This window comes from Bos taurus, chromosome 13, assembly GCF_002263795.3.
Source record: "Bos taurus isolate L1 Dominette 01449 registration number 42190680 breed Hereford chromosome 13, ARS-UCD2.0, whole genome shotgun sequence".
In the NCBI taxonomy this organism is placed as follows: domain Eukaryota; kingdom Metazoa; phylum Chordata; class Mammalia; order Artiodactyla; family Bovidae; genus Bos; species Bos taurus.
This window is the reverse complement of record NC_037340.1, coordinates 56,726,292-56,752,591: the sequence shown is the minus strand read 5'-3', so window position 1 is coordinate 56,752,591 and position 26,300 is coordinate 56,726,292. Positions and strand designations below refer to the sequence as shown.

General features: G+C 46.5%; 1 protein-coding gene across 5 annotated transcripts in view; it reads left to right on the top strand.

Annotated features, from left to right (window-relative positions):
* The window catches only part of PHACTR3 (phosphatase and actin regulator 3), a 206,116-nt gene that overhangs the window by 149,105 nt on the left and 30,711 nt on the right, over nucleotides 1-26,300 (top strand). For all 5 annotated transcript variants that reach the window (XM_059892575.1, XM_059892578.1, XM_059892576.1 and 2 more), the window contains exon 8: nucleotides 18,272-18,425. In XM_059892575.1, the coding sequence (XP_059748558.1) occupies nucleotides 18,272-18,425 (154 nt within the window). The remainder of the gene's footprint in view (nucleotides 1-18,271; nucleotides 18,426-26,300) is intronic.

Genomic DNA, 26,300 nt, shown 5'->3' with positions numbered 1-26,300 from the left:
AATTCAGTGGTCAGTCTGTGTCTTCTGATTGGAGAGTTCCATCTATTTGCATTTAGGGTGATTCCTGATACAGGAGGATGTGTTGCCGTTTTGTCCCCGGTTTCTCCCTTGTGTTTCTGGTATTTGGGGTTGGTGGTTTTCCAGGACACTTTTTGTTTTCTCTTTCTCATGCTTTGTGTCTCTGCTCTAGATTCGCGTTTTGTGCTCACCATGTCCGTGTTAATCGTATCATGGGTACAGTAGTCCTCTTTCTACTGGTAGTGTTCTCATCTTCTTTGGCCTATATGCTTTCTGTCCTTTTTCTTCTTCCCCTTTTATGTTCCAGTTTATTTTGGGGCTTCCCTGGTGGCTCAGATGGTAAAGAATCGGTCTGTAATGCAGGAGACCCAGGTTCGATCCCTGGGACAGGAAGATCCCCTGGAGGAGGACATGGCAACCCACTCCAGTCTTCTTGCCTGCAGAATCCCATGGACAGAGGAGCCTGGCGGGCTACAGTCCATGCGGTCACAGAGTCAGACACAATTCAGCAACTAACACTTTCACATAGTTATTTTTACTAAAATTCTCTTCTTTTAACCTTTATGCTTAGTTGCTCAGTGTGTCTGACTCTCTGTGACCCCATGGGCTGTAGCCCTCCAGGCTCCTCTGTCCATGGGATTCTGTAGGCAAGAAGACTGGAGTGGGTTGCCATACCCTCCTCCAGGGGGTCTTCCCAACCCAGGGATCAAACCCAGGTCTTCTGCATTGCAGGTGGATTCTTTACCATCTGCTGCTGCTGCTAAGTCACTTCAGTCGTGTCCAACTTTGTGCAACCCCATAGATGGCAGCCCACCAGGCTCCACCATCTGAGCTATCTTAAAAAGCCACTCTGATACGGAGTTGCAGTTTCTGACTCTGCCTGTTACCATGTTACTCACATAGGTGTGTGCTGTCCCCTTTTTGCTTCAGGTGGAAGAGTTCCTTTCAGCATTTCCTGTAAGGCAGGTCCAGAGCAGGTCTGACTCCTTCAGCCTTTGTGTGTCTGGGAAAGCATTTACTTCTCCTCCCTATTGGAATGATAACTTTTCTGGATAGAATCTTGGGGGCCAGTCCCTCTCTTTCAGTATTTTGAGAAGGCCAGGCCACTCCCTTGGCCTGTAGAGTTCTGCTAGCAGCCTGATGGGGTTCTTTTGTAGGTGACTTTTCTTTTTCCTTGGGATACTTTGAAAACTCTTTGTTACTGACTTTTGACAGTTTTAATACAGTGTGTCTTGGAGAAGAAGGTCTCTTTTGAGGTAATTAGGTGTTCCCTTAGCTTCATGGGCTTGTCTGTTCTGTTCCTTACCCAGGTCTGGGGTGTTCTCAGCTATTATTTCTTGTTAGAATTTTATTTACTTTTGGCTCTGCTGGGTCTTCATAGCTGCAGCGAGCAGGGGCTGCACTCTCGTTACAGTGCGTGGGCGTCTCATTGAGGTGACTTCTCGTTGTGGAGCACAGACTCTAGGTACCCAGGCTTCGGTAGTTGCTGTCACAGACTCAGTAAGTTGTAGTGGATGGGTTTATTTGCTCCGTGGGAGGTGGAATCTTCCTGGACCGGGTATCGAACCCATGCCCCCTGCATCGGCAGGTGGATTCTTAATCACTGGGCCACCAGGGAAGTCCTCAGCTATTATTTCTTTAAATAAAATCTTGCCTTCTCACTCGCCTAATATCCCTCCTAAAAGAGTCGTAATAATGTTCTTTTAGAATTTCCTCATTTTTTGAGATACTCTCTCCTCCTCTGGGCTTCCCTTGTGGCTCAACTGGTAAAGAACTCACCTGCAATGCAAGAGACCTGGGTTCGATCCCTGGGTTGGGAAGATCCCCTGGAGAAGGGAATGTCAACCCGCTCCAGTATCCTGGCCTAGAGAATTCCAGACTGTATAGTCCATGGAGTCACAAAGAATTGGACACGATTGAGTGACTTGCACTTTCTTTCACTTTCTCTCCTCCTCTAGAGGACCTGAATTGTTTCTAGATTTCCATCTCCAAGCTCACTAATTCTCTCTTGCCTGTCGTTTCCTCTATCTCCAGTGCTTTTCACTTGCATTCTCTATCTTATTTATTGAATTTTTCAGCTCCATAATGTTTGTTCTTTTCTAGAGTTTCAATCTCTTTGGTACAGTATTCTGTCTGTTCTTTACTTTTATTCCTGAGCTTGTTGAACTGCCTTTCTGAGCTTTCTTGTAGCTCATTGCTTTTCTCCGTGACAGCTGTTTTGAATCCCCTATTGGCTGGATCACAGTATTCCATGACTTGAAGTTTGGTTTCTGGAGAATTGTCGTGTTTTGTTTGTTTGTTTGTTTGTTTTGTGTGTGTGGAGCAACATTACTGTGGTTCTCCATGGCACTTGATGAGTTGTTCCTCTGCCGCTGCATTTGAAGCTGTGAACAACTTTCTTCTCTAGGTAAAGCTTTTAAATTTTTTTTAAACTTGATTCTAACAATCCAACGGACTTCCCTGGTGGCTCAGCAGTAAAGAATCCGCCTGCCAATGCAGGAGACGTGGGCTCCATCCCTCGGTCAGGAAGATTCCCCGGAGAAGGAAATGGCAACCCACTCCAGTATTCTGCCTGGAAAATCCCATGGACAGAGGAGCCTGGTGGGCTACAGTCCATGGGGCTGCAGAAGAGTGGGACATGAGTTAGCCAGGTGAGAAGTAAGAAGCTTTTCTTTCCTTTCCCAGTAGGTGGTGCTATAGCACACGTTTCTGGCTTCTCTTACTGCACTACCTCTGTTCCTAGTTGAGAATCAGCACTTTCCACCCTCCACCTAGTGCCCTGGTTGCCTCTGCTTGTATGTCTGGGGTCTTAGTACCTTGTTGCTTCTGGTCATCACCCGGGACACACATGACGGACACTTCCACTGCGTGCAGGGTCTCCTGAGTCCCAGGCTCCACTGTGGCAGGGGGAGCCTGGGTCCTGAGTAGCTCTGGTGTGTCTGGGATCTTGGGGTTTATGTGCACTGCTGCTGCAGGTTGGGGGAGGTCATTTATGGGCACTTCTGTGACCAGAGGGAGGAGGTCACCAGCCCTGACTCCACTGCCATCTGGTTCCTTGTGGCCGTGGGCACTACTGTGGCCAGGAGACTGGAGTTGTGTATGTTGCCTCCTCTGGTGCTACTACTGGGTTCTCTGGGGCTGCAGGCTTGGCAGCTGGGGGTCTGGGATCACAGGCCCCACCTCTGCTGTTGCCCAGGTCCCATTGCCTCTATGTTTTCCAGCCCACCCCCCTGTAGATGCACAGGTGTGTGGCATTTTCCAGGGTCCTGATGTGGTGGGCAGAGGCAGCTTTCTTGAGCTGTGGTTGTAGATTGACAGGGACAGACAGGAGCTTCTCGTCCACCATGCTGCTGACGTCATTCTTTGCTGTTGTAGTTCAGTCGTTCAGTTGTGTCCGACTCTTTGAGGCCCCACGGACTGCAGCACACTTGACTTTCCTGTCCTTCACCATCTCCTGGAGCTTGCTCAAACTCATGTCCATTGAGTTGGTGATGCCATCCAACCATCTCATCCTCTATCGCCCCCTTCTCCTCCTCCGTTCAATCTTTCCCAGCCTCTTTCCCAGTGAGTCGGCTCTTCACTTCAGGTGGCCAGAGTAGTAGAGCTTCAGCTTCAGCATCGAAGCTGAAGCTTCGATTTCAGCTTCATTCATCTTCCAGTGAATATTCAGGGTTGATTTCCTTTAGGACTGACTGATTGATCTTGCAGTCCAAGGGACTCTCTAGAGTCTTCTCCAACACCACAGTTCAAAAACATCAATTCTTTGGCGCTCAGCCTTCTTTATAGTCCAACTCTCACATTCATACATGACCACTGGAAAAACCATAGCTTTGACTACATGGACCTTTGTTGGCAAAGTAATACCTCTGTTTTTTAAATGCTGTCTAGGTTGGTCATAGCTTTTCTTCCAAGGAGCAAGCATCTTTTAATTTCATGGCTTGGATTTCATGATGCCATTCTTTACTAGTTTTTAAAGTCATAAATGGGTGGTATTGGGTCTGTCAGATGCTTTTTCTGCATCAGTTAATTTGATCATGTGATTATTAGTTCTTAGCCTGTTGATGTGATTCATTATATAAATTGACTTTCAAAAGCTGTACCAACCTTGCATATCTGGTAAAAGTACATTTGGTTGTGGTGTGTAATTCTTCACACATTTTTGTATTCAGTTTTGCTAATCTTTTGGGACGTTTGCATCTGTGTTCATGAGGGATTCTGGTCTTTGATTTTCTTTTCCTGTGACATCTTTGGTTTTGGTGTCAGGGTAATGCTGGCCTCATAGAACGAGTTGGGACGTAATCCCTCTGCTTCTAAACTGTGAAATCGATTATAGAGAATTGATGTAATACTTCCTCACAAGTTTGGTAGAATTCACAAGTCAAGCCCTCTGGGCCTGGTGCTTTCTGTTTCAGAAGATTATTGTTTATTGATTCATTTTATTTAGTAGAGGCTTGTTCAGATGATCAATTTCTTGTGTCAGTTTTGGCAGATTGTCTTCTACGAATTGGTCCATTTCATCTAGGTTATCTAATTTATGGGCACAAAATTGTTTGTACTGTTCTTTTAGTATCCTTTTAACATCTGTATTATCTATACTGATAATATAATATACTGTTATCTGTACTATTATAGGTAGTATAGTATAGAGAATATACTATAGCTAATATTCTATTATCTATACTAATAGTCCCTCTTTTATTTCTGATTATTAGCAATTAGTGTCCTTCATCTTTTTCTCTTAGTCTGGCTAGATGCTTATTGATTTTATTGATCTTTTCAAAGAACCAGCTTTTGGTTTAGTTTTTTCCATTTTGTTCTATTTTTAATTTCCCCCATTTCTGCTCTAATTCTTACCATGTTTTCTGCTTGCTTTGGATTTAATGAACATGTCTTACTTTTATCATTAGCAAACCAATAAGCATAGGTATTTTTTTATTTAAAAATTTTTATTGACATATAGTTGATTCACGATGTTATGTTCATTTCTGCTGTATAGCAAAGTGACTCAGTTATACATATTCTTTCTCATATTCTTTTTTTTTAATTTAAATTTATTTATTTTAATTAGAGGCTATAGGTATTTTTTAGAAAAGCCTTCATTCCTGCTTTGGGGGAGTTCTCAGTCTTATAAACACACAGATAGGCAAGAGTAACACAACAGAGCCTGCAACAGAGGGGCTGATGCCTGGGCTAAGAACAGGTTAGGTGGTGGGCAGATGTCAGGAGGAGGACCAGAGGCTGTTTCATAGGGTTTTGAGGAGTAAGTAAGAGTTTGCCAGGCAGGTGAAGTCTCAGAGAGATGGCAGCGGTGGGCGCACTTAGGAAACTAAAGCTGGCGTGGACCACCTGGAGCCCAGAAGGGCTCCAGTCTGGAGAGTCTTTGTTGGTGTGGGCGTAGGGTTGATGTGAGAATCTCCTCCATCAACGCTTTGCAGTTTCCTAAGTAATCTGAGAAGGCTGAGAATCCCCGCTGTGATGTCACCAGTCAATATTGCTAATGGTGAAAAATATCACTACTGAGTGGTACATTGCATCTGTTTGGGGAAGAGGACTTCCTCTATGGCTCGCTGAGTAAAGAGGCTACCTGCAGTGTAGGAGACACAGGAGACCTGGGTTCGATCCTTGAGCCAGTAAGACCCCCTGGAGAAGGAATGGTAACCTACTCCAGTATTATTACCTGGGAAATCCCATGAACAGAGGAGCCCGGTGAGCTGTACAATCCATGGAGTTTCAATGAGTCAGATACGACTGAGCAACTAAGCACACATCTGTTTGGGGAAGAATGTAAGTAAAACCTGAGATTCTGAGTGCAGTGATTTTTGAGGGGGCCCAGCAGCACAGCCCGGGCAACAGCCGCAGGAGAGAGAGGCCCCGGTGCGGCTCAAGGGCAGCTCCCACACCCGCCTGATCCATCAGCTGAGCTGTGTCACCTGTTGGGGGAGGAGCTCCTGGGAAGCCATGTGACCTGCTTTGAGGACTTGCCCAGTGGGAGCCCTGGGGCTGCCCTGTGTCCTGAGCAGACAGGTGTGGCATCTAGTCTGCTATAGTCTTAGGATTCTAAATGTTTGTTGTTGTTCAGTCGCTCAGTCATGTCTGACTCTCTGCAACCCCATGGACTATAGCCCTCCAGGTTCCTCTGTCCATGGGGTTTTCCAGGAAAGAATACTGAAGTGGGTTGCCATTTCCTCCTGCAGGGGATCTTCCCGGCCAGGGATCAAACTCACATCTCTTTCATTGCAAGCAGTCTCCTGCATTGGCAGGTGGATTCTTTACCACTGAACCACCAGGGAAGGCCATCCAGATGTTTACTTGAACCTAAACAGAACCCCCAAGATAGGCTCTACAGCTGAAGACACGCAGGGGCAGGACTTTACCCTGGAAACAAGGGACCTAGCAAATCATTCTCAGTGAGGCTGTGACCAGATAAGCGTTTAGAACCAAGTGTCTAAAGAGAGGGTCACCAAGTTTTCTGTTGGTGCATCCCAAGAGCATACACACACACACACACACACACATATTACATTTGTATGTTATTTCATTATGTATTATATTTATTTTCATTTATTTATTTATAAACTATGCTGAAGCTGAAACTCCAGTACTTTGGCCACCTCATGCGAAGAGTTGACTCATTGGAAAAGACTCTGATGCTTGGAGGGATTGGGGGCAGGAGGAGAAGGGCACGACAGAGGATGAGATGGCTGGATGGCATCACTGACTCGATGGACGTGAGTCTGAGTGAACTCTGGGAGTTGGTGATGGACAGGGAGGCCTGGTGTGCTGCAATTCATGGGGTTGCAAAGAGTTGGACACAACTGAGCGACTGAACCGAACTGAACTGATACATGAGTTGCACCCTACTAATATATTGCTAATATATTAGTATATTATATATATATATATATATAAAATATATATACTAATATAAACGTTATAAAATGTACACGAAAGTAGTAATGAAGGAAAGATGACATGAAATAGCCATTGTGTAAATATTTTTATTTTCTACCACCGCCTGACTTCCTGAATCTTTAAAGTGAGGCCGAGAGATTGGCATTTCATAAAGAACATAGATGGGGTGGGGGTTGGGTGGTTAGTGATTCTGGAGCACTTTGTCCAAAATCCATCCTTGATTGCTGTGGTTGTTCAGTCTCTTGGTCACATCCCCATGGACTGCAGCACCAGGCTTCCCTGTCCTTCACGGTCTCATGGAGTTTGCCCAAGTTCGTGTCCATTGAATTGGTGATACTATCCAGCCATCTCATCCTTGATAGGTCCACCCTAGTATACAAGCTAAAATTTGCTACAGTGTCTTATACAAAAATCTGCTTTGTTGTTTATTGGACAAGCATTGCATGTCCCAGCTCTGGGTCCCTGGGTATTCTCGGAAAACTGGAGCACCCGAGGGAGCCCATGGCTACACTGAAAGCTGCCATGAAGGCAAAGAGGAGGAAGAGGGCCACGTCTGGATGAGAAATCCTGACATATCGGGCTGGACGATGAGATGACACAGGGACATCACCGTGGGGAGCGGCATGGCCAGGCACTTGTGATCTTGCCTGAACTGAAGGAAGGGGTGGCCCTCTTTGCAGACTCTGACAGCCTTTCCCCTGGGACACAGCTGGTGAAACATGAAAGCTAAAGTGTGTTATGTTATTTGAATCCTATTTTAAATGTGGTGGAGGGTCTGTTGAACAGCCCCTGGCAGTGAATCCTCTGATGTGAAGAGTCACCTGCAGTCTGATGAGGTGAGAACTCGCTTGTCCTCACGAGAGTGAGTGCACAGACCACCACTGGTCACTGCTCCTGCTTGGCCTGGGGCTCTGGGTTTGGCGTTACCTGGAAACTGGCCATTCCCCACATGCACACCAGGTGGCGCTGCAGAAAGTCACTGGGATGCAAGATGCTCCCAAGACCAGCATCCTGGGATGCTTGGCCACCAGCTTTGGGACAAGCGTGTGGGCTGTTTGTGGTGGGGCCTGTGAGACTCTGGTGGTTCTTGCCAAAAGCACCAAGCAGCAGAGTTGTGTGTGGGACTCATAGGCCCAGTGATAATCTGATACAACAGAGCTCCTATTGTATCTACGACCAATCCAAACTAGGCTCCAGACTCCAGAGAATTCTGGGGATGTGGAATTATAGTAATGCACAGAATTATCCACTGAAATTGCAGTACTAGCTCACATTTGAAATTCACTCTTATCGTTGGATGACAGGGGAAACAGTGAGCCCCACAACTGACTGTCCACTTTCTGCCTGGAGCATCTTCCTAGGCTGGAGGGTGCAGGGAGGTGACCTCCAAGCAGAGTGGTGGTCACATTGATATGGGGAACAAATCACAGTTCTGTGGTGCTGAAGCAGCTGGAGTTTGTAGGACAGGGTCCTGAAAAAGGGGGATATGTGAAGGGGCCCCGGAAGTTCATGTGGAAATTCAGCCAGCCAAAGGCAGACAGAATTCCTCAGGACTTAGCAGAGATCACCTGTAGGAGCAAGGAAGGTGTGTGATCCTGGAAACTGGGGATGCTGGGATCAGTCCAGACCACAGAGAGATTTCAGTGAGCACAATGGACCATCTTTTAAAACCCTAGAAAGGCCAAATCTTGCAGTAAGGAGTGTGCTGTGGAGTAGACAACCATGTTCAAAACTGAAGTAGACCTGCCATGGTTGCAAACATGTTGAGAGCCTTAAAAAACAGGATGAATGAACAGATGGAGAATCTTCACAGAGAGACAGACACTATAAAAGAGAACCAGATGCAAATTCTAGAATTAAGAAGTATAATATCTGAACCAAAAAATCCACAGCAGCTTTAAGACGGCCCCACAGCATCCATGCTGTGCCAAGGCAGGTGTGAGGGCTTCTCACCGGGCCCCCTATAGCTCGTGGCAGGTAGGGGGACATTCATATCTTCCTCCTCCCACTCATGTGGCCTGAGGCTTCCCCCCACCCCCCGCCCCCCAGGATCACCAGTCTGGACATGCAGTTTATTGGGAAAAGGATATGCATCTTTGTAGCTAAGGCTGTGTATGTCTCCATGAGTATTTCCTTAGGATAAATTCTGAAATGTAACTAATTGAGAAAAAGATCTCGTGTTGAGTTTATTTTTAACTCCTCAGCCTTCTGTTCATATTTATACACGACCCCATTTACGTTCCTCCCTCTTCTCAAGATGGTACTCAAGACTGGGTTTCTGGGAGGAATAGCGAGGAGATGATCCAGGGTGGAGAGGGGAGAGGAGCGTCTGTCTAAACCTAAAATACACAGCAGCTTTGGCTCAGGAATGCTTGCCTTCCAGAAATGGAGCTGATGGGAATATTCATTCATGCGCAGGGAAACACAGAAATGAGGGCAGTCCCTGAAGCTTTGCTTAAAAAAGCCAGAATAAGCACTAACCTAGATGTCCATTCACAGGGGAGCTGGATCAACAAGTAATGGGATCAGGGGACATCCACTCTCGGGGAGTATCTGGAGCCATCGAAGGGAGAGAGTTGGGTCAGGCCGTCCTGCTTTAGAATCGGATGTGGGAGCGAGCCAGCCTTTGCTGGGCTGTGTGTGGTGCGATCCCACTTCTGTGAAACAGTTAAATGGGGCTGTCAGTTGTTAATGGCAGACAAGTTAGGTCTGGAAGCAAGTCCCACAAAATATCCACAGTGGTTTCTGCTGGAGATGAGTGGTTTCTGCTGTGGGTGGGGGAAGGGGATCCTTTCCTCTAACTGATGCGGTTGGGCTTTGGTTGTTTGCACTGTTCTCATAGTTGAGTGAGAGATCAGGCTTCTTTGAGCCAGAAAGCAGCCTGCCTGAGCTCTGCCTGGGACAGCTCCCACCTCCATGAACCTAACCTTCCCTCTTGTTAACTCACCAGTAAGACACCAGGCAGAGCCCAGGGGGGCCAATCTGCTCTGATAGAGTCGGCACCCCATAAATCAAAGGGTGATCTAATACTATATTTTTTCTTTTCTAAAGTTTGTTAATTTGGCAAATGACATGGGTTGCTTTTCAAATGTTAAACCACCTTGCCTCCCAGTTGGTCATTTTTATCAATTGTTGGATGTGATTTGCTACTGTTTTGTTGAGAATTTTACATCATTGTTCATGAGGGCAATGAGTCTTTAGTCGCCTTTATTAGGGTATCTTTCTTAGTTTTGACATCTCTAAATTCTAGCCTCGTAGCATGAATTTTACCATCTATCCTTCTTTTCAGTGTTCTGAAATATTTTGTATAGAATTAGAATTATTTACTACTTACATGTTTCACAGTGGCTGCAGGTTTGTTTGTTTTTTTTAATAGAAGGTTTTAAAGTAGAAATTGTATTTATTTAATAGATACAGATCTATTCTGGTTGTATGTATCTTCCTAAGTGAGTCTTAATGGTTTGTGTTTAGATGGATATTGCCCCTCTAATTTCTGACACTGATAATCTGTGTGTGTGTGTCTGTGTGTGTCTCTCCGTGTGTCTTTCTCTTCCCTTCTCACTCTTACCTCCCCACTTCCCCTGAGAAGTCTGCCTAGAGTTTAATTGGTTTTATTGCTCTTCTCAAAGCATTAGCTTTATTGTTTTTCTATTTTCTGTTTCATCAGTTTCTGTCCCAATCTTTATTATTTCTTCTCTACATCCTTGGTTTTAATTTGCTCTTTTTCTGGTTTCTTAAGATAGAATCAGGGGTCATTGATTTGGGCCTTTTATTCTCTTCAAATATAGGCATTCAATGCTGTAAATTGCCCCCAATATCACTTGGACATGCTGTATTTATTTTTACTTCAAAATACTTCCTAATTTCCCTTGTGATACCTTCTTGGGACTGTGGGTTGTTCAGAATTTTAAAATTTAGTTTCCAAATATTTGGGTATATTTCTAGAGATCTTTTGGTTATTAATTTCCAATTTAATTTCACTCTGGCCAAAGAATATACTTTGTATGACTTGAGGACTTTTTAATTTACTGAGACTTGCTTTACGGCCCAGAGTATGTATGGTCTGTCTTGGTAAATATTGCCTGTGCTCTTGGTAAGAATGTGTATTTTTCTGTTGTGTTAGGGTGTTTCTATAAGTGTTCATTGGATCAGATTTCTTGATAACAGTGTTGATCACATCTTCCATATTCTTACGCATTTTCTATCTACTTGTTTTGTCAATTACTCAGAGGTCTGAAATCGCCAACTATAACTATAGATTTATGTATTTCTTCTCTCAGTTCTATTGGTTTTTGTTTCATATATTTGAACCTCTTATAATAGGGTCATAAATATTTAGGATTGTTTTGTCTCCCTGATAAGCTGTCCCCTCTGTCATTTGGGATGATCCCATTTATCCCTGAGAAGCCTCTTTGCTTTGGAATCTCCCTTGTCTGATATTAATGGACCACTTCAACTTTCTCTTGATTAATCTTTGAATGGTACTTTTTCCCTTTGTAATGTTCATCTCTTTGCATCTTTTTATTTATTAAAATTTTTATTGGAGTATAGTTGCTTTACATGAATTTGAGCAAACTCCAGGGGATAGTGGAGGACAGAGGAGCGGAGCCTGGCATGCTGCAGTCCGTGGGGTTGCAAAGAGTCAGACACAACTTAGTGACTGAACAACCACAACAATACTTGCTTTAACATGTTGTGTTAGTTTCTACTGTACAGCAAAGTGAATCATCTACTTGTATGCATATATCCCCTCTTTTCTTTTAATTTCCTTCCCATTAAGGTCACCACAGACACGGAGTAGAGTTTCCTGTGCTGTACATTAGGTTCTTATTACTTATGTATTTTATACATAGTGTATATATGTCAAAGTCAATTCATCCCACAGCCCCTTTCTCCCTTGGTATCCATATGTTTGTTCTCTGCCTCTGAGTCTATATTTCTGCTTTGTAAAGAGGATCGTCTATATCAGTTTTTGCAGATTCCACATGTATGCATTAATATATGATATTTATTTCTCATGTTTTTATTTAAATGCATGTTTTATAGGCAGCATGTAGTTTGTGCTTGCTTTTTTGTCCTTCCTGGGCATTTTTGCCTTTAGTTAAGCTATTCAGAGGCTCAGACAGTAAAGAATCTGCCTGAAAACAATTCAGGAGACTTGAGAGCAATCCCTGGGTCAGGAAGATCCTGTGAGGAGGGAATGGCAACCCACTCCAGTATTCTTGCCTAGAGAATCCCACGGATAGAGGAGCCTGGAGGGCTGCAGTCCATGGGGTTGCAAAGGGTCAGACATGACTGAAGCAACTTAGCACCCACGCATGCGCCCTCTCCAGTATTCTTGCCTGGAAAATCACATGGACAGAGGAGCCTGCCAGGCTACAGTCCATGGGGTTGCACAGAGTCGGACACGGTCATTTTCGCTTTCAAGCTCTTCAGACTGTTTACACTTCACAGATCCCTTGATTTCATTGGGTTTAAATCTCCTCTTTAGTTTTGCAGATCTCCAGCCTCTCTCTGTTCCCCCTTCCCACCCCTACCCTGCAGACTCTCGCTGTCTCCATCTCCTTGGTCTTCAGGCTTCGTCTTCTTCGCTCAGGGGCTTTCCAGGCTCTTCCTGGTGCCTCTCCCTGGTCCATGACCTCAAGACCTAGTCAGCTGGGTGATCATAGAGCTCACTGTTTGGTTCCCATCTCAAGGGTCACTATCCTTCCCAGTATCATCAAAACCACTGTTTCATATATTTTGATTTTTGTTTATTTGTGGGTGGGAAATTCAGCATGTATTACTCCAGAAGTAGAAGTCAAAATCATCGCTTTTCCTTTGGAGCCCTGGATAAATTTTCATGGCACATCCTTCCATGGAAAAAAACTGTGTTCTGATATGACAAATCCCCCGAAGGGAATCCTTCCTCCAGGATCCAGCCCCAATGCTGCTTCCTCTAGAAATCCTTCCTTGATCTTGACTAAGTCCCCTTCCTTGTGTGGCCTGTTTTCTCTTGCCTGCACTATGGAACTCAGCAGACATTTCCTGAGTTTGTGCAGGAAACAAAGTGAAAAAGGCAGAATTCTTTCCGTGGATGAGCTCACCAGATTTGTTTTCCTCCATTGAGTGAAATGTTTCAAGCTTGGATAATGACCATGGTTAGAGAAAGCCACACAAACAGATAATTGGGATATGTTGTGAGAGTGTGCAAATAGGAACACACATAATGTGTTTGAGATCATTACAGGTGCTTGTTTTCACATCTCCTTCACCCAAGTGAGCTCAGCAGGGTATGCCCCACCTGGTCATTTCTCCTCTTGGGCTAGGTGTGCAACAGGAACAACAGGCCCACTAGAAATGGTGCCTTACTGAACCTAATAGATCCATGAAGGGCGCGGCTAAGAGTGTGGATGCTGGGGTCAAGCCCAGGTGTAAGTCTTGGCTCTGTTGCTTAACCTTCAGCAAGAAAGCAGGAGCTCGGTTATGGCCATGCTAAGTTTGAGATGCTTGATTGGGACCTGAGTGGAGACAGCCTGAAGATGCAGCATGGATTCAGGAGAGAAGATGTGACTGGAGAGGGAGAATCTGAGTTTTAGTAGTTGGTCCCTAGTGTCATGGGGCAGGTGAGGTCATGTAGGAAGCAAACATGAAGGAGGGTTTGAGGGCTGAGTCCTGGGCACACCCTCATCTAGAGAGGGGATGATGAAGAACCAGCCAAGGACACTGATGGGAGGACGCCGGCCAGTGCAGTGCGTAGGGAGAGAAGAGGTAGGCTTGACAAGGAAGAGAGTGGTCCAAGGCCTGACATCCCGCACGAGCATCCTTTCCCTACTGGGTGGATAATGGCGCTGATGATACAGGGCTGGGGGATGTTCTGCATTCCACACTCGCTGGTGGTGAGCCTGCATGGAGTCAGGAGGTTGCCCCCTGCCCGGTGAGGTGGAGTCCAGAGCTCTGGGGTCTGCTGCTCTCTGGCCATGCTGGGCTCTGGGAGAAGAGCCAGCTTTGCCTACCATGCCTGCTGAGCCCTGTCTGCCAGCCAACCATGCCTGGGAAAGGCTCTCCAGCATTGGCTGGAACGGAACTGGATCTGTAACATCCTTTTTTATATATAATTTTATTTATTTCTTTTTGGCTGTGCTGGGTCTTCATTGCAGCGTGGGTTTTCTCTGGTTGTGGTGTATGGGCTTCTTGTTGCAGTGGCTTCTCTTGTTGCGGAGCATGGGCTCTAGAGCACATGGGCTCCAGTGGTTGTGGCTCCCAGGCTCTGGAGCACAGGCTCAGTCATTGTGCTGCATGGGCTTAGTCACCCCATGGCATGTGGGATCCTCCCATACCAGGGATCAAACCCGTGTCTCCTGCATTGGCAGGCAGATTCTTTACCACTGAGCCGCCGGGGAAGTCCAAGGTTTTACTTTTAACTGACTTAGTATTTTTGGCCCATGCGTTGGTTTTTATTCACTTTGGCCAATTAAGAACTCCATAGAGTATTGAGCAAGAGTGGTCTGAAGATAAGTGAAAGCCTTGCACTTGGAAAGACAATATTGTTTCAACCAATGCCCCCAGGGAGAAGACATTTTGCACTGGGCTGGCTCTGAGTCAGATCCAAGGCAGGCAGCCTTGGATGGGGTGGGGACTTCAGGGTACCAGTGGCAGGTCAAATGATGCCGCTCTTTGGGGATGAGGGCCGTTCCTCTCCCCACAGTGGCTCCCAGGCACCCCGTCCTCAGGAAACAGCTAACTGCTGCAAGGGTGCTCCAATCTAGAGAGAGGGGCAGGGGACGGGATGGAGCAAAACATTCTCACTGAAATTCCACCAGTTCCTCTTGAATAAAGACCCCCTGTGCTGCTTTAAATTACTTTATGGAATTCTGAAGACGTTGACCCTGATGATATTTGCAATTTTCTTGTTGTTCTTATGGAGGGGAGAATTTTCTACCATCTTCACTACTTTTACTCCACAAAGGTCTTTCTTTTTAAACAATTATTTAGAGATAAGGAAACTATGTTGATGATAAAAATAAAATACAGATAAATTAATAGGTAAAGTCCATTTCTAGGGTCTATGCCATTTATAAAGATTGTATATATTTACAAAATTAAATGCAAATGTAGATACAGATATATATCTATATCTATCTATCTATCTATATATATAAGGTGCATAATTTTCCTACAAGTTATTTTTCTTAGCAATGTATCGTGACTGTCTTTTTGTCTCTCAATAATGAATGTAGCACTGTTTTTAATCGGGGCTTCCCAGGTGGTTCAGTGGTAAAGAATCTGCCTGCCAATCCAGGAGATACAGGTTCTGTCCTTGGGTCAGAAATATCCCCTGGAGAAGGAAATGGCAACCCACTCCAGTATTCTTGCCTGGAGAATCCCATGGACAGAGGAGCCTGGTGGGCTATAGTCCATGGGGTCACAAAGAATCACACACGATTGAGTGAGTAAACAACCACCACCACCGTTTTTAATAGGTTGATGATATTCAGATGACGCACCATCATTTGGCACATGCTGTCTTGCTGGGATATGTTGGCTGTGTTTGTTGTTGTTGCTCAGTCACGAAGATGTGTCCAACTCTTTGCAGTCGCATGGACTGCCACACACTAGGCTTCCCTGTCATTCACTATCTCCCAGAGTTTGCTCCGACTCATGTCCATTGAGTGGGTGATGACATCCAACCATCTCATCCTCTGTCACCCCCTTCTCCTCCTGCCCTCAATCCTTCCCAGCATCAGGGACTTTTCCTATGAATCGACTGTGTTTAATTTCTTTATTTTGTAAGTAAAGGCTGGGTGGACACCCTCGTATGTGTGTTTTATGTGCTTGTCCCGTTTGTTTTGGGAGCAGACTCTTGGAAGGGGGATTTCTGGCTCCAAAGATAGGATCACAAGTGTATTTGGGGTCACTTGCAGAGACGATGGTCCCCACAGTCAGGAAGGGAAGTTTCCTGGCCTCCGTTTCTCTGCATCACACCCTACTCTGGATCACCTGCTCATTTAGACTCATGCTGTCAGTATGGTAGAAGTACCACTCACATTCATGTAAAACCTTCATTTTAAGCCATTTGTCTGGAAATTTCTCTTTGACTTTTAAGTAACCAAACCTGGTTACTTAAAACCTGGTAACCCCCGATAGCCTGGGAAAGACTGTCAGCCCAGACATTTTCATAATGGCCCTATAGGTGCCCAAGCTGTGCTCATAGAGGATCGAAGATTAAGCAGAGAATTACCTGCTCTTAGAACTAAGACTTCCTGTGTAGTGAATTCTCATCACATCTAGAAATCTCTGATGGAAAGGGTCTTTCAGTTAAGAACAAATATGCTTAAAGTTTGTAATGACAAGCCTGAGACATTTGCAGTAGGCTTAAAGACGTTCTTTATCAAAAGCTGAAAAGATTAAACCGCCTTCAGTGTCATTTCATGGTTAAGCATATTACACTCGTCTGAAATGGCAATCCCTCTCGCCTTCCCGCCATGTATGAGACCCTTGACATTCACGAAGGACGTGTCCCGAGACCTTTGAGGCTCCCTCAATTCATAAATGCCAGTTTGGCTTTCAATTTTCCCCAGACCATGCAGCAGAGATCAACAGAAAAATGCATGTGATTGCTTTAGGCTTTTATGATTCTATAAATACAGGACTCCAATCATGTATAAAGCTATTAAAGCAAATCAGGCTGGAGTCCTGGCCAAAATGGTTTCTGGGGTCATTATTTTTCTCTTTGTCTATAAAACACATAGTAAACAAGTTCACATTAGAAAGTCAAGTTTCAGTCAAGTACGATTTTTTGTATCTTACTTTATCCCAAATTTCTGTTAAACTATCACTTTGCTGGACATATTTCTTACTTTGCGTATCTGTACCCCATGCCTGGAATTGACTTTCTTTAGGGAGAGGCAATTATTAATACATAGTTTGCCTCCAGCTGTGGGATGACCACATTGGATGATGGTTTGAACTCCAAGAATTAAACCTATCCCCTAATAAAAGTGCAAAACCACACACCCTCAGAATTGCAGTCTACGTTGTATTAATACTTGGAGTTTTTTGCCAGTTGTCAGCATGCACACTGGCTGCTGCAGGTAGGGACTCTGGTGTTCAGGAAGCTCAGTGCCATGTCCTGGCACCTAAGGCGTGACCCTTCTCTGACCCTGAATGCAGCCAATCCCCATTTCTGCTATTAGCGTCTTACTGACGAGAGAGATGTTACTACTACTTCTGTTACCCAACTTCCGTGGTGGTTCAGATGGTAGGATCCATCCTGCAATGCGGGAGACGCGGGTTCAATCCCTGGGTTGGGAAGATCCCCTGGAGAAGGAATGTAACCCACTCCAGTATTCTTGCCTGGAGAATTCTGTGGACAGAGAGGCCTGGCAGGCTATGCAGTTCATGGGGTCGCTAAGAGTCAGACTCGACTGAGCAACTAACACTTTTACTTTCTTTTGTTACCCGAAAGTTAGTGACTGGAGTGTTTCAATGTTCTCTTACGTAAATTGCCAGCTAAAGGTGCTAGTTTCTGCAAAAATCTCCAAGTCAATAATGCGTTAGGTAAATCTGAACATCATTCCTTAAGATCTTACATTTTATGTGCACTCAGATGTCACTCTGCTGCTTCTGGACATGGAGAGAGATAAAGATCAGTGTCAGCCTTCTAGACCCTGAGTCAGGCTCACTCAAAAGGATAACCTGCTGCGTCAACACTGTTCCAGGACCAAGGAGAACAGACTATCATGGAACTTTCAGTCTAGTGGAGGAGACAGATGATAAACTAAGGAACCAGAAAGATCAGATAAGGGAGGAATTGATCCTGAGGGTGACGGAGATCAGAGGACCTATTGGGTCTCTGAGGGCCGGGTTCCAGGCCAACGACATGGTTCAGAAGGTAGCCAGCCCAGGATGGTCCAGGCAGAGTGGGGTGCTCAGCACTGGATGGACATGTTGCTGAGACCCTGAGCTGGGATGTTCCAGGAATGAAAGGGGATCCAGGTGGCCATGGGGTAGCAGGCAGTGGGGAGGAAGGGAAGGGCCACCATGGATAAAAGTAACTAATTTATGACCCGAACTTGGACACTTTTGAAAGAGAAGGTGGTGCTATTGATAATTGCTCTGGGACAGCAAGTGTCTCTCACGATGGTCAGTGGAGACCTGCGTGCACAATCGGTGCCCCACCCATGGAAGGTGTGGGACGAGGAGGCTTTGTGAAGGAGGCCCCATTCTCTAGGGAGCACTACAGCTGCTGGACTCACCCCTGTGGCTCTGGTGCAGGGTTTCCCTGCAGTGGGGATGGGGAGCGTCTCCCGCGGCAGCCGGCACCTCCTGACACCTGTCATGTCATCGCCCCTTTTCCCAGGGACCCTGCCGAGGAAATGCAAGAAGGAGCTCCTAGCGGTGAAGCTGAGGAACCGGCCCAGCAGGCAGGAGCTGGAGGACCGAAATATCTTCCCCCAGAGGACGGATGAGGAGCGGCAGGAGATCCGGCAGCAGATCGAAATGAAGCTCTCCAAGTAAGTGTGGGTGCGTGGGCCCCAGAGGGGCTGGTCCCACCCGCCCACAGCCCAGCCCTGTGTTGCACCCACCACCATCAATGTTTGGGACTGAAGTCTCTTGCTGTGGGGGCCATTGGAGCATCCGATGCTTGGCGGCCTCCCTGGCTTGGACACACAACATCCCCTGTGACAACTGACATGTCCCTAGATACTGCTGAGTCCCTCCCACCCGGGGCCAGTCTTCCTTGTGGAGAAGGACTGGTTATAAAAGCAGGGCCTGTGGTTTGGATAAGCTCTGGGGGGACGGGGTAGGGTCTGCTGGTCTGTGGCACCCTCAGAGAAGCGGGGCTCTAAAGCAGGGGCTCCCGAGCTCAGGGGTCCCAGTGTTTTGGCCGGGTGTCTCTGGTGTCCTATGCACCGTGGGACATTTAGCAGCATCCCTGGCCTCTGCCCTGGAGATGCTCACAGCCCGCCCCCCCCACCCCCCACCACTGTGACAACCACACATCCCCTGGGGACGGAGCCACTGCCACCCCGTCTAGGACCACTCCCCCAAAGGTCTCCCTGGGCTTCCCCTCCAGGTCGTCCCTCTGCCTGAGGCTTACGCCTCCTCACTGCAGGCAGATGGGCCCTTGTTCCCCATCCTGCTGGGGGCTTGGGCCCAGTGTGTCACCCTCTGAATGCCTTTACTTCCGCTTTTTCAGGGCCGAGGGCAGTGAGTGGAAGTGGGTAAAGCCCAGCACCCAGATGTTGCATTTCTCTGGGTCTCAGTTTTCTCGCCTGTGAAATGGGGATGACACCAGCTGTGGGCTCACAGAGAAGGAGCAGTGGGGTCACATTTCTGCAGGCTGTGAGGTCCCCGGCTGGGGTCCTGAGGGCCTGGAATCACATAGTCCCAGTTTGAATCGCCGCTCTGTGCTAATATGCTGGGGATCTTGGGCCAATGGACTCACCTCCCCAGGTCTTGCTTTTCTCATTCATGAAGTGGGGTGCTGATGCTGTCAAGGTCATTGTGAGTTGCAGGGAGGTCCCATAAGGATGGTGCATTGCAGACCTGGGGCATGTAGTGGGTGCTCAGTAAGTCAGTGCTCAGGCTTTCCTGGTGGCTCAGATGATAAAGAGTCTGCCTGAATGCGGGAGACCTGAGTTCAACCTCTGGAAGATCCCCCAGAGAAGGAAATGGCTACCCACTCCAGGATCCTTGCCTGGAGAAGTCCATGGACAGAGGAGCCTGGTGGGCTAGCATCCATGGGGTCGCAGAGAGTCAGACATGACTGAGCAACTAACATTTTTCAAATCAGTGCTCACCATAGCTGGTGTGGCCTGGGAGCCCCTCCTTTTGTGTTGGCTCTGAGCTGTGTGGCGAGGGTGTCCACTGTGGATGGCTGTTGAGGTGCCCATGGTGACCAGTGGCCCCAAACCCAGAACAGGGCTCCCTGTGGAGAAGCTTTTTAAAATACTGATTGACGAGCCCCGCCCCCCACCGCCAACCTGGATCAGTCTCTGGGGAGAGAGGGGACTTTAATGAATTCCCTGATTTTAATGGGTTGAAGGAGTGTCTCCAAGTTGGATGTTCCTAGCCTGATTGCAGTGAGACTGTCAGACCCCCAAGCACTTGTCTCTGTGTCTGGTCAGTCAACAAAGGCTTATCTCACTCGAATGAGGGGCAGGCCGGTGCTGTGGTTGTTGCTGCAGATAGAGCTGTGGGAAATGAGGGAGAGAGGTCCCCTGAGCCCCACACCCCTGAGAGCATCTTCAGACCTCTTCCTGTGTGGTGGTACCCACTCTCGGGCTTGGTACCAACCAGATGCTCAATGAGTGCATGTGGGTGGGAAGGAGGGAGGGCTGGGAACACGGCTGCATGTATCTCATGACCGAAGGGATGTGCCAGCCGATCAGGCTCTGTGTCCCGGCTGCCTGTCTCATAATGCCATGCACTATCACAGGAGGCATGGTTTTTCATCTCTCTCATTTCTAGCGAGATTAAACTTTTTTTTTTTTTTTTTAGTGCTTATTAGCTTTTTCAGTTCCTTTCCTGCCCATTACCCGAAGTTTTCTTTATCTTACTGACTTGAGGAGTTTACTCTGGAAATCGCAGCTCCCAGCCCTCTCTGGGTCTGCACATGTTACCTCTTCTTCCTCTTTGGGGCCGGCCTCATCATTTTGTTGATGTTTCCTTTGCTTTGTGAAAGCTCTTCATTTCTAAAGTCACCAGATGATCGATCATGTACTTCTGGTGTCAGCAGATGTTCTCCATGAAGAGCTGGATACGAGTATTGCTCGGGGACCTACCGTGTCTACCGTGACCACACAACTCTGTTGTCACACTCACTCAGTCATGGCCTGTGTGTGGTGAGTGAGTGCGGCTGGGGTCCAGTGGAGGTTTATGCACAAACATAAACAACAGCCCACCCGGCCCCTGATGTACTTTATGGTTCACACTATTTGTGCCCAGTCTTAAAACATCCTCCCCTGTCCAGATGTAAAAAAAAAAAAAAAAAAGAAAATGATTTTTACACACGTTGCTTTTGCAGTTGTCTTCTTTGCCAGTCGATAATGGTTTTCTATTTGCTAAACAAAACCAGGGGCTTCCCAGATGGGGCAGGTGATAAAGAACCTGCCTGCCAATGCAGGAGATACTAAGAGATGCGGGTTTGATCTCAGGGTCCGAAAAATGGACCCTGGAGGAGGAAATGGCAACCCACTCTAGAATTCTTGCCTAGAAAATCCCATGGACTGAGGAGCCTGGCAGGCTATGGTCCATACGGTCACAAAGAGGCAGACACAACTGAAATGACTTAGCACGCACATACTCAAACAAAACCAAGTTTTCCTTCAAAATGAGATATTAAGCAAATTAAAGAAAAAATAGTAAGCATTTTAAGTACATGTGATTCAAGGAAAACAAAATGATCACGATGATGCTTGACTTAAGAGAACTCTGGGGACTCCACTCCTGTCTCCTAGGGCAGACAGGAGGTGGGAAAAGGTAGGGTGCTGGGACCTCGAAGTCCCTCTGATTAAGTGATACCCCAAACCCAGGCTCTGGACTGGACCTCCTCCATTAGTCACTGAGTCTGTAGCTTGTTTTAAATCTTGAGTAGAACATAGTAGCTCTTTGGCTGTTTGTCACCATGTTTAAAAATGGAAAAGCAAGCCTGGAATTAGACACGGAGGGGCCATGGCTGAGAAATCACATCCCGGGGGGCAGACACAGCCCTCCCGGCTGCCTGGTTTGTTTCCCTACAGAAGTGGTTTAATTGGATCCTTTGTCTTTGTTTTGCCTCCTTTCAGAGATTCTTCTGCCTTCACTTGCTGAATAATTCAGCCTCTGGTTGCCATGGCGACCTGCCATTCACCATATCCTGAAGTGCAGTTGGTGTTTTCGTCTTGTGTATTTTTTTTAAATCTCCAGACCCTGACTCTCTCATCTTTTGGGCACTCCTAGAGCGTTTTTGGATGAAGTGGTCTTGGTCTCCCCCACTCTATGTGCTGCTCCTTGTTGTGGAGGCGGGGGCGGCATATGAAGTCAGAGTCAGCCTGGGGGGAGTGAAGCCTCGTGGTAGTTCTCACCCCCTTTCTGTCCAGCAGCCCAGCCCACCTTTACTGTGTGTGTAAATGAATCTGTAGCGTCTCACAGACCCAAAGCTCCAGGGCCTCGCACAGTGGGCGAGTTCTGGAAGTTACGGTCTTGCTTCAGTACAGTTGTGTGCTCACCGTTTAAGAGGAGCCGGTGATAAGGGTGCCTGACAGCTTTCTTTCTTACTGTTGTTGTTATAAGCTTGAGGTGTCCAGCACTAGAATTCAGCATTTGTTCACAAAATTATCAAATGACAACTTTGCCTCTAAGTGCAGAGCCCGTGCAGTGAGTTTTGCTTGCTTTCCCTCATTTCATTTAATCTTTGTAGGAACCGATCGTCATCATCTCCATTTTACAGATGAGAAAACTAAGACTTGATGAGAGAGGTTTAGAAACTTGCCCGGGGTCACACAGCTCTGAGGAGGTGGGCTAGGTTCCTCAGAACTCCCAGCCTGGGTGGCAGGGGAAGCAGGTTCTCAGAGGCGGTCTCTGGCTTATCTGAGTCTCTGGGTTTTCTCATTTTGTGTGGCTTCCGTCAGGACATTCAGGCCTCCAGCCAGGCCCGGAGCCTCTGTGCAAAACGCTTCATGCCTGTGTTAAGGTGGGGATTACTGGAGGGGATGCAGATGTGCCCCCTATCCCTGAAACAGCACGGTTAGTGAAAATATCCAGAGAGAGACTCTGGGCCAACCATGGGCTTTGGGGAAAGGCAGCCAGGAGGGTTCAAATCCCAGGCTTCCCTCACAGTGCTGTGGGCTTGTGTCAGCGCCGCCTTCTCCGAATCTCCCCCGGTTTGTAAATTCAACACCGTAGCAGCACCTTCCTCCTGGGACCTTCGGAAGAGTCTAGGATAGTCCCTCTACAGACAGGTGAAAGTGTGTTCCTGGTGGGGAGCGGGGGGGCGTGGAGCTGCTGCTGATGGTCCTGGCTGGATGCACTTAACTAGTGGTCATCTAGGAGGGGCGGAGGCCAGGCCAGGGTGCTGAGCTGCTGTAGAACGCAGGTTGTGTTAGTGTAGTTGTTAACGACCTTGCTTTTGTTCCCCGTGAAAGTGTTAGTTGCTCAGTTGTGTTTGACTCTTTGCAACCCCATGGGCTGTAGCCCATCAGGTTCCTCTGTCTGTGGGATTTCCCAGGCAAGAATATTAGAGTGGGTTGTCACTCCCTCCTCCAGGGGATCTTCCCAACCCAGGGATGAAACCCAGGTCTCCTGCATTGTAGAAGATTCTTTACTGTCTGAGCCACCAGGGAAGCCCTTATGGTGCAGTTTGCCTGGAGCTGGGGGGCGGGGTGCCAGGAACCTCCAGAATGCTGCATGACCTTCTATTAAGTCTCCCTTGGGGGCTCCTCTGCTCTAGGACCGCCTTGTGAGAAGCTGATGAATGCTCAGTAGTGTCCTCCAGGAGCTGGTAGTTAGCACGTTTGTGTGGGCATTAAGTGCTCCTCGAGCTGGTTCCTCTGCACGTCGTGTTCTCCCGTTTCCAGAACAAACTGCTGCCACTCAGGCCTCCAGGAAGCACAAGATCCCAGAAAACAAGTGTTTTGTGCTACTGCTCCCCTCCCCCGCACCTGTTTTGAAAACTGCAGAACTTAAGGAGGCGGCTTGCTGCTTTTAAGGATGGTGGTGGAGATTGGCACCCCTGATAATCATGCCGTGGGGCTTTGTTTCTGCTAAAGGTGCCAGGAAACCTGGGGCAAAGAGCAGGGTCTCAGTTCTATGGACACAGGGTTTTGAAAATATTGAAACCTGACTTTTTCTGGGCTTAGCAGGAAAAAAAAGACTTAATTGCTGGAAAGGAAGCTGCTCCTTTGGGAAGTGTTGAGGCATCCTTGCAGAGGGCGGGGGATTGTATAATAACGGATATTGATAAACACTTGCTGATTTTCCTCTTCAGCAGTGCTGGGTAAGAGCCCAGCTCCTCCTGGGTGTCTTGAGTCCAGCCATGCAGACATCATATAAGTGGGGACAGAGAAGCATGGTTATTAATGATGGTCATTGTTAACACTTATTTAGTGTCTTCTGTGTACCAGCTTCCTGCCAAGTGTTTCAAACACATCACCTCCTTGGAGCCTTGTGAGAGCTCTCTACGGTAGGAATTGTTAATAGTCCTATTTTTGGATGAAGATAACTGGCTCAGGACAGTGCAGTCCCTTGCCTGTGCTCATACAGCAGGAAGTATGGGGGGCGGGGTCATCGGTCATCCCATCCACGCCAGTCCCCACATCAGAGCGTCCATCCAGGTCACCAGGGAGTTTTGTGAAAGTGCTGATTCCGAGGCCCCACCCCAGATCTCCTGAACAGAGCCCTTCCCTTGAGTCTCGCTTCTGTCTTGCGCTGAGCCCTATTCCCTCCCTCAGGACCCTTGGGAGACTGTTCTCGGAGACCTTGGGACCAAAATAAGCCACACTTATTACATTGGTTTTTTAAGGAGCGTGCATGTTTGTAGATAATTGTGTTTCCCTTTTTGTCCTGGCTACCAGGAAGCTCGGAGCCAAGTGTGCAACTAACTGCCTTATATCATTTGGGTGGTGTGTCTATGTTTAACCTTCTCTTGTATGGCCTTTGTCTTAATTTCATCAACTTTTTTTTGGAAGGAGTCTCACATTTATTGATCATACTATGTCTAACTCACCTATTTACATTTTTGTCATGGTTACCAGAAACCAAATAGGTATTAAAATAGACTCCTGTCATTTGACTTAACATTGGAGATTTTGGATAATTGCCAGTAATTTCTAAAGTATAGAACTTGAAGTTTTTCTAAAGCATTCATGCAAAGCCGATGCCCACCTGAGGCTGAGGCTGTGGAGAGAGTGAGGAGCCAGGAGTGAGACAGGATTACTGGGGAGCATCTCTGTTTCAGTTTGAATTTTCTTTTCTTACCTCTCTTTCCCATCTGTTGTAGTTCTCCAGATGTGCTCTGGTTGTATTCCTTTAAAAATTTGTTTTATTAGAGTATAGTTGCTTTACAATGTTGTATTTTCTGCTGCATAGCAGTGAATCAGCTGAGAGTGTGTGTGTGCATATGTGTATATGTATCCCTTCTTTTTGGGGTTTCTTTCCCATTTAGTTCACCACAGAACATTAAGTAGAGGTCTCCATGCTATACAGTAGGTTCTCGTTAGTACCTATTTTATACATAGTGCTATATAATGTTAATCCCAATTTCCCAATTCACCCTGCCCCTCTCTTTCCCACCTTGGTGTCCATACATTTGCCTTTACATTTGTGTCTCTCTTTCTGCTTTGCAAATAGGTTCATCTGTACCATTTTTCTAGATTCCACATATATGTATTAAATATATGATATTTGTTTTTCTCTTTGACTTACTTCACTCTGTATGCCAGTCTCAAAGTCCATCTGTGACTCTGCAAAAGCACGGTTTCATTCTTCTTTATGGCTGAGTAATATTCCATTGCATATATGTGCCACAGATTCTTTATCCATTCTTCTGTTGATGGGCATTTAAGTTGCTTCCATGGCCTGGCTGTTGTAAATAGAGCTGCAGTAAACATTGGGGTGCATGCCTCTTTTGGAATTATGGTTTCCTTCAGGTATGCTCCCAGGAGTGGGATTGCTTTGTTGTTTTTTCTCAGTGTTACTTTAATTTCCTCAACTCTTAATTTTATCTTTAGAAAGTATATTTTTCTATACATGATTTCAAATCCAGTTCTCAACTTTAAATATAAAAGTATAACTAAAAATACATATTTTTGTGTATACACAAAATAGCATACACGAGATTTTGCCACTAGCATCGTGGCAGAGGGTTTTCCATTCTTCTGCTAGTGTTTAAATTTTCATTTGTAATAGTGGTCTAGTGTGTAAGGGACAGACGGGCACCTTTTCCCTCTTGCTGTCAAAATCTTTACTTTTAATATGGAACTACATACAGTGCTTACTTCTTTTTATGTGTTATTCATAAGAACAGCATTTCTAGAGGGTTTCCCTGCTGGCTCAGTGGTAAAGAATCTGCCTGCCAATGAAGGAGACGTGGGATCTGGATCTCCCTGCATCAGGAAGATCCCCTGGAGGAGGAAATGGCAGCCCACTCCAGTATTCTTGCCTGAAAAAATCCCATGGACAGAGGAGCCTGGCAGGCTGCAGTCCATGGGGTCGCCAAAGAGTTCCACACGACTAAGCAACTAAAACAACAACATCATTTCCAGAAATGAGAAAAGAGGAGGGAAAACGCAGTGAGTGAGATGATTTCATCATTCATGAATGAAGACCAGTTGTTAGCAGAACTCCGTAGATCACTGGGAAATAGCCTAGAATTCATGGTTTGGGAAGGAGGGAGCAAAATTTCTAAA